The 12,366-nt window shown below is 37.8% G+C and overlaps 1 protein-coding gene across 2 annotated transcripts in view; it reads left to right on the top strand.

Annotated features, from left to right (window-relative positions):
- VWA5A (von Willebrand factor A domain containing 5A) overlaps positions 1-12,366 on the top strand; it is a 35,734-nt gene that overhangs the window by 8,265 nt on the left and 15,103 nt on the right. For both annotated transcript variants that reach the window (XM_037133956.2, XM_053659443.1), the window contains 6 exons: positions 757-926; positions 1,178-1,266; positions 1,465-1,609; positions 2,056-2,135; positions 11,210-11,324; positions 12,084-12,248. In XM_037133956.2, the coding sequence (XP_036989851.2) occupies positions 757-926; positions 1,178-1,266; positions 1,465-1,609; positions 2,056-2,135; positions 11,210-11,324; positions 12,084-12,248 (764 nt within the window). The remainder of the gene's footprint in view (positions 1-756; positions 927-1,177; positions 1,267-1,464; positions 1,610-2,055; positions 2,136-11,209; positions 11,325-12,083; positions 12,249-12,366) is intronic.

Below are 12,366 nucleotides of genomic sequence, written 5' to 3'. Positions count from 1 at the left end.
TATATAAATCAGCCATTCTCACTACATCTCTATCTTAATATTAGCATTTCAATTCTAGCCTCAGTTTTCACTTGCTCCTTAAAACAAAATCATAGCTGTGGCTTCAACAACTTCGTGACATGGGGCAGCTCCCATGGTCTCCTCCATACAGGCACATTGGTCTATGTGCCTGTTTTTATGCCAGTTGATGATGCTATTATTGTCCCAACACACATCTGAGTGCTTCTCTTTGTTCTGGAGATGGGCTCTCCGTGGTGCATGAAACACTTAGTATATTCTTAGCTCTTGTACATTGTCAACAAAAGAATTGCCCACATGGCCATCATTTTGTCATCATCTTGTCCACAAGGACCCATGTGATAAATTTCCCATTGATTTTATTTGAAGAGAATGTGTCCCTGCAAGTAAGTGAGGTTGATTCTTCTGGAAAATATGGGAACATTTTAACTTAATGTATTTCATTCATTTGCCTAGCTGTTGGGAAACTTGCATCCAATTATAGTATTGTAACTTTTACTTGTTTCTGGTACCTGTACCCTTTTTCTTCTCTTTAATGCCTGTCTTTCTTCTGTTTCTTACATGTTTATAACTCATCTCAGACCCTTTGCTGGAAGAGAGAGTACAAAGATCAAACAGTGGTTTAGGTTCAGGTTTTCTCAACTTCCGATGTATGTCAGTACAGTCGTTTCATGGTGTTGTTAGTAGGTATGTTTGAGTTCTTTTTCATCTTACAGTGTCCCTTTTCTTTCTGAGTAGACTGTCTGATGGGACATCCATCTGCGATGGTGAGTTTCTACCCAGACATCCCAGAAGCTCAGCCGCCAATGACGTGTAGGGAATTTGTCTTCCTCATGGACTGCTCCGGAAGTATGCAGTGTCCCATGAATAACCAAGATAAATCTCAGCAGCGCATAGAGGCAGCCAAGGTAAAGCGAGTTCTCTTCTCCTTCTGGTCCCATGCCCGAGTGAAGATGAGCCTCAAGGGTTAAACTAGAGTTGTCCGGAACTTGGGTCTTTTTCGCCTGAACTACCGGTAACAGGACACTCCGTAGTGTCGGGGAGTACAAGGCCTGGAGGCACAGTGTGGGTGAAGGCCCACACCCTCACGGCTGGGCTGGCAGGGTCCGCGTGTCTGAGAGGACCCTCTCTCACCAGCTCCTGTACTCTCTTCCTTCAGGAAACACTGATTTTGCTGCTAAAGAGTTTGCCTATAGGCTGTTATTTCAACATCTACAGATTTGGATCTACCTTTGAAGCATTTTTTCAGTAAGTTTCTAGAAAAGTCACACAGTGGTCAAAAATATACTCTAAAGAAAGGACTAGATTGTTAAAGGGATTGCTGTAGAGTTGACTTTGGCACTGGGGATTTCAGGTGAGGTTTACAGCGGGGCTCATTTCGATGCTGGGGCTCAGTACGGAGCAGTGTTGAGTAGCGATGTCATTGAGCGTGTGTGATCTTTTCAGGAATAGTGTGCAGTACACTCAGCACACCATGGAAGAGGCACTGGAGAGAGTCACACTCATGCAGGCTGACCTAGGGGGCACGGAAATCTTGGCGCCACTCAAGAGCATTTACAATGGCTCTTCCATCCCCGGCTATCCTCTGCAGGTAGGAGTTGGAACAGAGCGAGCCTAAGGGGACAGAGAGAATTAAATTTCTGTTCAAGGATGCTTAGCCCTGAGTTTCACCGTATGATTATCTAAATATGGTATGCAGTTCAGAGCTATCTGTTATATAGTAAAGAGGAAAAGATGAGAAGCATTTAAAGAATTCCTCTTCCTTAACACTGCGCTATGAACTATGGACGAATATTCTTTCGTGGGGTGCCAGGGAAGCCTTCAGTAAGACTAGTAGTGGGAGGTGATGGAAATGCCCAGGGTTCCATACAAAGCACATGAGAACACAGTGCAAGTGACAGTGTCCCGTTAGAGACTTCACACCTGTCTAGAGGCATCAGTGCCTCTGGCATGAAATTGTCGGGTTTTTCAAGGGCAAATTTTTGTTTTTTAAATCCGAACTTTACAGAGACTTTGATGAATGTCTCTTGTGTTCAGCTTTTTGTTTTCACAGATGGAGAAGTTGACAACACATTTAGTGTCATTAAAGAAGTTAAAAGCAATGCTCTGAAACACAGGTATGAAGATAATGTGATTTCTGGGTGACTGACCCAAGTAGTGCCATGTGTAATCTAGTGCCTCATGATATCAGTGTTGACATTCCTTTTAGAGGACAGAACGATTCAAGATTTTTAGTTTTACCAGCTGACAACATTTGTTTCTACATCACTTTTTTCCCTCTCTACTAAATAATAAAAACAGCCTTCTAAATAACATAATAACACAATGTTTTCTTTGTCCCGTATTCTCTCTAAACCACATGGAAAAAGGTACTGAATAGTAAGACTTTTAAGAATATAAACATTTTTATCAAATTAAAACAGAAAGCTACACAAATCAGAAGTATACAGCTGGACGAATCATCAGAGTGACCACCTGTGTAATCGTGCCACAGGTCAATGACTGGAACGTTACCAGGGCTTCTCCTTCTCTCTCCTTTTCCACCATGTCCCAAATTTACTACCCATTTTTACCTCTCCAGAGAAACAGATTTCCTGAGTTATAACACCATGGATTATTTTTCTTGTTTTTGAAAAAAAAATGCTATACACTTTGTTTCTATTCTGTATATTTTGCTTCTTTCCCTCAGCAGTATATTCAGATTCCCACATATTTTGCATGGAAACATAATTAATTTTCATTGTCATATAGTATTCTGTAGGGTGGTTAAAGCATAATTTATTCTATTGCTGATGGACATCAGTTTCACTGTTAAAAATAATACTTTTGTGAATATTCTTGTATCCTTGTACATGTATTTTTTGCTCAAATGCACTTATTTATTTTCACATATGTACACACACATTTTTTGAGTTGACATACTTGTGGAATTTATTGGGAATGCCAATTTTCCAAGGTATACTGATTTCATTCACACCAGCATTGTATGAGGGTTACGATCACCCCATTTTCTACATAAAATTTGGCATGTTTTTTTTTTTAGATTTTAATTAATTTTGTGGGTTTGTAGCAGAATTTCATTATGATTTTAATTTGCATTTTTCTGATGACTTAATGAAGTTGAGCACCCTTTTATATATATATTTTTAAATATTTTATTTATTTATTTTTTGAGAGAAGGGAAGGGAAGGAGAGAGGGAGAGAAATATCAGTGTATGGTTGCCTCTTATGTGTCCCCTGCTGGGAACTGGCCTGCAACCCAGGCATGTGCCCTGACTGGGAATCGAACCGCGATATTCTGGTTCACAGGCCCACGCTCAATCCACTGAGCTATGCCAGCCAGGGCTACACCCTTTTATATTTTTATTGACCACTTGCATGTCCTCTTTTGCGATGTACAATTTCTTTTATATTTTTCTATTTGTTTTTAGTTCATTCTGTGCTCTAGATATAAGTAGTTTTTAAATATATTTAGACCTGATTCTTTCTGTTCTGTACCTTTCCTCTTCACTCTCAAGATGTTATCTTTTAATTAATAGTTTTTCTTAGATTTAATATACTTGAATTGTTTAGTCTTTTTCTTTACACTTTATTTGTGTGTGTGGGCCCTGTTAAAAAGTCTTTTACTTACCCAAGATCAGGAAGCTATTTTCCAGGAGTTTTGTTATTTTTCATTTTACAGTTAGGCCTATAGCTCAGCTGAAAGTACTTTTGTGCATTGTGTGAAGTGAGGTCAGGTTGCCTTTTTTTTTTTATGTTGCACATGAAATTAATTGATTCTGTGCCATTTACTCTCACTGACCCAAAATGCCACTTTTGTGACAGATAAGCACTTGCACCTGCGGATTGTTTCTGGCACCTCTGTTCTGTTTCCTTGATTTATGTATTTCAACATGTGCTGGTATTACACCATGTAAATTAATGCAGCTTTTTGACAAATATTAATTTCCAGTAAAGCCCTCAACTTTGTTCTTTTTCAAGATTGTTTTAGCTATTCTTGACATTTTGTGTATGTATTTTAGAATTAGCTTGTCAATTTTTACCAAAAAAGAAAGCCTTGGGATATTGATTAGAATTGCATTGCCTTTTTAGATCAGCTTTGGGAGAACTTAGTATTAACTCTATTGAGTCTTCCAATTTATTTAAATGGTTTATATAAATAAATGTCCATTTATTTAGGCTTTCTTGATGCTCTTAAATGTGTGTTTTCCATATTTTATTTCAAAAATTAAAACCTATATAGAAATTATAAAAGTATAACGGCAGACACTCATACACCTTTCCTCCAGGTCTGCAGTTTGCAACATTGTACCACCTGTGTTTCACCTGTCATTGTTTTGTTTTGCCACAGGTATCGGGATCCTTCACATGCAAATAATTATGCACTGATTTTCTAAGTACAGGGCATTTTGATAAGTAGTCACAATAAAACTACTACATTCAAGATATTTAATGTTGAGATAACACCATTATCTAAATATAGGCCATATGTGCCCATTTTAAGAATAATGTCCTATGTAGATTTTTGTTTGTTTGCATTTTGTTCCAGGGGCAAATCTCTTGACAAGTATTTTATTTTATCTTATTTTTATGTCTCTTTAGTCTTCTCTGGGATAATTTCCCAGCTTTTTAATTATCTTTCGTGACTGACATTTTGAGAATTCTAGCTGGTGTTTTTTGTAGAATTTCAATCTATGCTCACCGTTTAAAACCCTGTTTAAGTTAATATTAACTATTTTAGAAGAAATATTTCAGAAGTCACTGCGCTTGGTGATAAATTTGACCCCTTAAAGGTAGTATCTGACAGACAACATTGCCATTTTGGAAACATCCTGTCCTTGGCAATTTTAGCATTCACTGAGGGTTATTGCTGGAGTGTTATTACTACCAGTGGTTATGGAGTAGTGATGTTCAATCTGTCGACTCTTCTGTATTTGTTACTTGTCATCCTACTATAAAGGAGAGCTGTGTTCTCCTCCTCTCTCTTTTGTTGTACCAACATATACTTTGAATTCTTGTATCAGTTTTCAATTTTTTAAGATTCATTACTCTCATCATGCATTTAGATTCTCAGAATTTCCAGATTTGGCCAGTGGGAGCCCCTTTTCTTGCTCCCGTGTGTTTTCACATGTCTCTTTGGTTTATGCATATTTTCTTTAAAAAATGATTCAGACTCACCTATATATTCGCATTCATGGAGCCAGTCATTTCTAGAATGACCCTGTTCCTTTTAGTGCAAACAATAATCAAAAGTCAGTATTTGAGTGTTAGGTGGAACTCTTTGCCACTGGCTTGTTATTTAATAAAGGCATTTTCAGAAGACAGAACTAGCAAATTATTAAGAAAAACACATTTTTTTTTACTGACACTCCTAGTTCTAAGGTAGCAGCCCTACATTCTTTTTTTCTTCCATTCTATATTTGTGTCTTCTTTTCTCCATAATGAGAAACCTGGTTCCCCACAAAATTTACTTATTTCCTTAATCTAAGAGTGTACAAAATCTCTCTGTAATATTTTATAATTCTCTGTATAGAGATCTTCATGAATTTTTCATGAGATTTTTTCCTAGGTGTTTGATGCTAATTTAAATAGTATATATATTTTTTATCCTCACCTGAGTACATGCTTATTGATTTTAGAGTGGGGAAGGGGGGGAGAGAGAGGGGAGGAATATCGATGTAAAAGAGAAACATGAATTGGTTGCCGCTCACATGCACCCCAATTGGAACCTAACCAAACCTGCAACTTAGGTACATGCCCTGCTGGAGAATTGAACCAGCAACCCTTCGGTTTATGGGATAATGCTCCAATCAACTGAGCTACACTAGCCAGGGCTAAATAGTATTTTTAAAACAGTTAATGTACTGGATGATTATTTCTACATAGAAATGGATTACAATGGCTTTTAAAATTTATGTTGACCTTGCCTAAGGTAGATACTCATTCAAGTAGTACCATATTTTTCAGACCATAAGACACACCTAGGTTTTGGAGGAGGAAAATAGGAAAAAAATCTTGAAGCAAAAAAAAAGTGGTAAAATATTTAATAACATAAATAACATAATATTTCACCAAATGTAAATGTAAACAGAACTCAGAAGCAGCGTTAAAACCATTATCCCTCCCAAATTTGGTGGGGTAGGGATTTTTGTACCTTACAAAAATAAGGTATATTCATAGATTCTTTTAGATTTTCTCTGGATTATTATGTTTGCAAATAATGTCAGTTTTTCCTTTCTAATCCTTGTATCTTTAATTTTCTTCCCTCCTGTATTGCCCTAGAAAGAACCTCTAATACAAACCTGAGTAGCAGTGGTCATAGCTGATACCCTTACCTTATTCTGGATTTTGGAACGAACATGATTAACATTGCATTAATAGTGTGCTTGTTTGTTATAGGTCTTTTTATAGATATCCTGTATCAGATTAAGGAATTTTCCTTATATTTCTGTTAGGAGAATTCTTTTTCTTTACGTTTAAGAAAACAGTAATTAATGGGTGTTGAAGTTAATTAAATGAATTTTATGTATCTGGTGAGATGAGTGCATGATTTTATTTTTTATTCTTTTAGTGGGTGAATTATAATGACTTTCATTCAATGTTAGACCAACCTTGCATTTCTGAAATAATCCCAAATTAGTTGTGCTCTATTATCATTCTTCATATATTTTTGATTTTCTTGGCTAATGATTGTTTAGAATTTTCAAATCTGTTTTCATGAGATGTACTGATTTTTTTTGGTAATTTCTTGTTTGGTTTTAATATCAGTGTCACACTGGCATCATATACTGGACTGAGAATAATTGCCTGTTTTTCTATTATCTGAAAGGTTTTCTTTCATGCTTACTAGGTGTCGCCAGGAGAATTTTTCTCTGGAAAGGTTTTTAAATTTCTTTGTTGAAATAAAATTATATATATTTTTATATGTTGTTGATTCTTATGGGAGTTTGTATATTTTATCTAAATTTTCAAATTTCTTTGCATAAAATTGCCTCAGATGTTGCCAGATGATGTTACTAAGTTTTGTGGAAATAGTGGTAGTGTTGTCATTTCTTATGTTGGTTCTTTGTGCCTTCTTTATTTTTTTCTTCCTCTAAATGTTTGTCGACTTTGATCATCTTTTTATTTAAATAATTTTATTGTTGTTCAATTACAGTTATCTGTATTTTCTCCCTATTCATCCCCCCTACCCCCTCCAAACCCACCTCCCTCCCTTTCTTCCACCTTCCCCCTTGGTTTTGTCCATGTGTCCTTTATAGTAGTACCTGAAAGCCCTTCTCCCCACTGTCCCCTCCCCTCTCTCCTCTGGCTATTGTTAGATTCTTTTTAATTTCAATAACTTGGGTTATATTTTGTTTGCTTTTTTTCTTCTGTTGATTATATTCCAGTTAAAGGTGAAATCATATGGTATTTGTCCCTCACCATCTGGCTTATTTCAGTTAGCATAATGCTGTCCAGTTCCATCCATGCCGTCCCAAAGGGTAGGAGCTCCTTCTTTCTCTCTGTTGCATAGAATTCCACTGTGTAAATGTACCATAGTTTTTTTGATCCACTCATTTGCTGATGGGCACTTAGATTGCTTCCAGCACTTGGCTATTGTAAATTGTGCTGCTATGAACATTGGGGTGCATACGTTCTTTTGGATTGGTGTTTCAGGCTCTTAAGGTATAATCCCAGCAGTGGAATTGCTGGGTCAAAAGGCAGTTACATTTTTAGTTTTCTGAGGAAATTCCATACTGTTATCCACAGTGGCTGCACCAGTCTGCATTCCCACCAGCAGTGCACTAGGGTTCCCTTTTCTCCACATCCTCTCTGGTACTTGTTTGTTGATTTGGTTATGATGGCCATTCTGACTGGTGTGAGGTGGTATCTCACTGTGGCTTTAATTTTCATCTCTCTGATGGCTAGTGATGCTAGGCATATTTTCATGTGTCTCTGGATCCTCTGTATGTCCTCCTTGGAAAAGTGTCTGTTCAAGTCTTTTACCCATATTTTAATTTTTTTTGTCTTCCTGGAGTGGAGTCGTGTGAGTTCTTTATATATTTTGGAGATCAAGCCCTCGTCCAAGGTGTCATTGGCAAATATGTTTTCTCATATGGTTGGTTCTCTTTTCATTTTAATGCTGTTTTCTTTAGCAATGCAAAAGCTTTTTAATTTGATGAGGTCCCATTTGTTTATTTTTTCCTTTATGTCCCTTGCTTTAGGGAACATATCTGTGATGATGTTGCTACGTGGAATGTCTGAGACTTTCCTGCCAATGTTTTCCTCTAGGACTTTTATGGTGTTATGACTTATATTTAAGTCTTTTATCCATCTTGGATTTGTTTTTGTGTATGGTGTAAATTGGTGATTGAGTTTCATTTTTTTCTATGTAGCTGCCCAGATCTCCCAACACCATTTGTTGAAGAGACTATTTTTGCTCCATTTTATGATTCTTCCCCCTTTGTCAAATATTAATTGACCACAGAGACTTGGGTTTATTTCTGGGCTTCTGTTCTGCTTCCATTGGTCTATGTGCCTGTTTTTATGCCAGTACTAGGCTGTTTTGATTACAGTGGCCTTGTAATACACTTTGATATCAGGTATTGTGATCCCTCCCGCTTTGTTCTTCTTTCTCAGAATTGCTGCAGCTATTTGGGGTCATTTATGGTTCCATATACATTTTTGAAATATTCTATATCTGTGAAATATGCCATTGGTACTTTGATAGGGATTGCATGGAATCTATAAATCACTTTGGGTAGTATGGCCATTTTGATGATGTTAATTCTTCCAATCCAGGAGCATGGTACATGTTTCCATTTGTTTCTATCTTTCTTAATTTCTTTCTTCAGTGCTGTGTAGTTTTCTGAGTATAGGTCTTTTACCTCCTTGGTTAGGGTTATTCCTAGGTACTTTATTGTTTTGTTGCTATATTAAATGGGATTTTTTTCTTATTTGTTTCTCATGTTTCATTGTTGGTGTACCAAAATGCCTTTGATTTCTGAGTATTGACTTTGTGTCCAGCTGTTTTGCTCATCTTTTTTTTTTTAAATAGCACTTTTGAGTTTGTGGATCCTCTCTGTATTGTATGAATAGTTCTGTATCAATAATGTTTGCTCCGATGTTTGTTATTTTCTTTTCTTTAATTTTTTGGGGTTTACTGGTTGTTCTTTTCCTCAGATCTGAAGATAGATGCTCAGGTGGTTGAATTTTAAACTTATTTTTCTAATATATGTATTTAGAACTACATGTTTAAACATCTGTAGCTATATCCTAAATTTGGATATGTCATTTTCTATTGGTAGTCACAAGAATATTTTCTAATTATCATTATGATTTCTTTTTAAAGCCTATGTTATTCAGAAATATAGTGTATACTTTCCCAATATTTGGGTTTTTAAAATTTTATTGTTAACTGTCAGATATTGTATATATGAAATTCTGGAAGTACTTTAGGCCACTAGATGATGTTATCCTTCCTCTAAGAAGATTTACTCTCTGCTTCTGACAGGTTGCTAGACCAGAGCAGATAACCTTAGTCCAGTTAGAGTCGAATGAGCATCAGTCATTGATGACCGGTTTATTTTAGATCCACCTCTCTAGAGTGTAGTTCTACAGGCTCATAGTAAAACACCTGAGTGTCTACCAAGGCACTTTTTTGGAGAGCTCCAAACTGAAACTGCTTAGCTTTCTGATCATTCTGTTACCAGTTGGAACTTGGCTCTTGCTTCAGGATGTAAAGGGACAGCAGAACCATGCTCATGGCTCTTGGCTTCCCTCTCCTCCCTCTTCTCAGCTCATAGGTTATTATTGTCTTGGCAGCCATCTGAGGTTTTCAAAGAGATTATTAAAAATATTGTGTACAGCCTTTCTGGTTCTCTACCATCTTGGAACAACTTCATCTGGTGTTGCTGTGAGCAGAACTCCCCTAGGGTATTATACTTTAAGTCAAAAGCCATGTATTTAAGTTCCAGTTTTCCTGCTTCTCAGCTGTTTGGCCAAAAGTCTCTAAGTTTTATTTTCCTCACTTGAAAATGGGGATAATAATTGTTCTTATAGGTTTACTCTGAGAGTTAAAAAAGGTATACTATGCCCAAGGAAAGTATTGGAAACTGTTCTTGATACGAAGTAAGTGCTATATAAAATTTTGCCATTATTGTAATTATTATCATCTCATGAAGCTGTTGTAGGCATATAGTTAGCCATCAAGAAATATTGTTCAGCTTTAGCTTTATACATAAAAACACTTCAACATCCAAATACTTTATAAGCCATAAAAAACCTATGCTACAGTTTAAAAGCATGTTGGAAATTTAAAGATGACAATTTCAAGATGCTGGCAGGCTGTGATGTGTAGGGAACATTGTCACAGTTAAATCACAGTAATCGGAAGTCTGGCTTAGCCTTACAGGTTTAGAGCATTAGTCCTGATGCTGATGTCCCTAGACATGGGGATGATGATTCACACTACCGCAGTTCAAAAGAGACTGACACATAAGCCAAAATAGTAGAGTATTAATTTACAGTGAGAACTATACTTGTCACACCTTCCAAAATTGCTGGTATTAGTACTACCAACATACTCTGTTTGTAGGCAGTTCTAGTTGGGGAGCCATGCTGTGATTGGAAAGCTACCCCGGAGCGAGGGCAGGCGGGGAGCTCTCTAGGCAGAAGAGCGGGAAGCGCAGTGCCCCACCCAAGGCTCGCTTTGCCCGGGCAGATGTGGTCCCAGAACAACGTTAGTCCAGCACTGAGTACACTGTCTATTGTTTCCTAACTCTCCCATTTTTGTTGGCCTAATTAAAATAGTCAATGAGGATATAATCTTATTTGTTTTTTCTGCTTCTAGCATCGGTATAATACTAAGTGTTTGCCTGGGGAATCATGGAGTCAAGCAGATCAGCACTCAGATTCTATCTGTACCAGATGGTCTGTATCTGGAGAGAGTTCCAAAACCCTTTGGGCCTCAGATTATCTGCAAAATGTAACATTAGCTTGCCTCTTAGGAGTCTGGGGATGATTAAATTTCATCATTAATTTAAGGCATTTGGCCTTCCAAAACATAGAGTATGCTCAGTAAGTGGTAGTCATAATGCCTTTGGTCAAGGAAGTACACTCTCTCTCTATGTATTTTTGACCATCATGTATTGATTTTATAATGTCACCATTAAGTCCCTGTCTCTGACATCCAGCTATTTTACAATCGCAGATGTTTCTCATTTGGTATTGGAGAAGGAGCCTCCACCAGCCTAATAAAAGGTGTTGCCCGGGCAGCAGCCGGCACGGCAGAATTCATCACAGGCAAGGAAAGGATGCAGCCAAAGGTGAGGGACAGGCTGGCATCCAGAGGTGGCGCTCCAGAGTGAGTGTGGAGCAGGGCTGCCCTGGTGCAAGAGCGGAGGCGACACACTGCCTCTGTGGCTCCTTGCCTTCTGCCCCTCAGGCCTTGGGCTAGTTACTTGATGGGCTACTTTATACTTATGTTAAAAGCGTCCACTGTAGTTTCTGGAGAAATGGCATCTAGTCCCAGCAGCTGGAAGCCCAGAAGGAAAAGGCTGGAAAGGTTAGGGCTTTGTGTTTAAGACAAGAAACAGAAACTAAGAATTCTGACTGTGGTGATTGACATTCCAGGTGTGCACTTTAGGATGTCTTTCAGTCCTATGTTCTATCCTCCATGCTAATGATATGCAGAAAATAAGAAGGACAATTATAATATGCCTGGTAGATTGGAGGAGGTGGTGCACTGATACTCTGTTTGATTAGTATGCACCAGGGAAGGCATCTTCCATCTCTGGTTGTATTTCTAAGTTCATCTTTCCCAGTTGGTGCCGTTTCTTATCCAGTGGCTACTTCTTTAGGGTCTCTTTTCCCAGACATTTCCTTCATTCACATTTACTAAATTTCTCTGCTTTAACTTTCTCATGTGTAAAGCAAAAGTAATAACACCCATCTCCTAATACAGTATTAAGGAATAGGCATAATATATTTTGTGCTGCATAGCACCTGTGCACAATGACCATTCAGTTAGTAGGAGTATTTGTTGCCATTATTATTTTGGGTTTCTGTTCTCTTTCTTCCACTAGGTTCTTAGGGCCCTGAAACGTTCTCTGCAGCCTACAGTGGAGGACATTTCTGTGCACTGGGAATTGCCGCCTGGTCTCTCTGCTGAAATGCTTTCCCCAGAACAGACTGTCATCTTTAGGGGTCAGAGGTTAATCATCTATGCCCAGTTGACTGGGATGATGCCGGTGAGAGACCATTCCTGCTTGTTTCTCCATTCAGAGTAGCTGCTGCCCTGAACTTGCTCTGGACACTTGCCAGACAGATTCAGCCTGCCCCCTTCTCCATCATGTTGAGTCTCTGGTT

The sequence above is a fragment of the Artibeus jamaicensis genome, unplaced genomic scaffold (assembly GCF_021234435.1).
Source record: "Artibeus jamaicensis isolate MK-2021 breed Jamaican fruit bat unplaced genomic scaffold, CSHL_Jam_final scaffold_660, whole genome shotgun sequence".
Lineage (NCBI taxonomy): Eukaryota > Metazoa > Chordata > Mammalia > Chiroptera > Phyllostomidae > Artibeus > Artibeus jamaicensis.
Note: the sequence above shows the minus strand (reverse complement) of the source record. Positions and strands in the feature narration are given on the sequence as shown.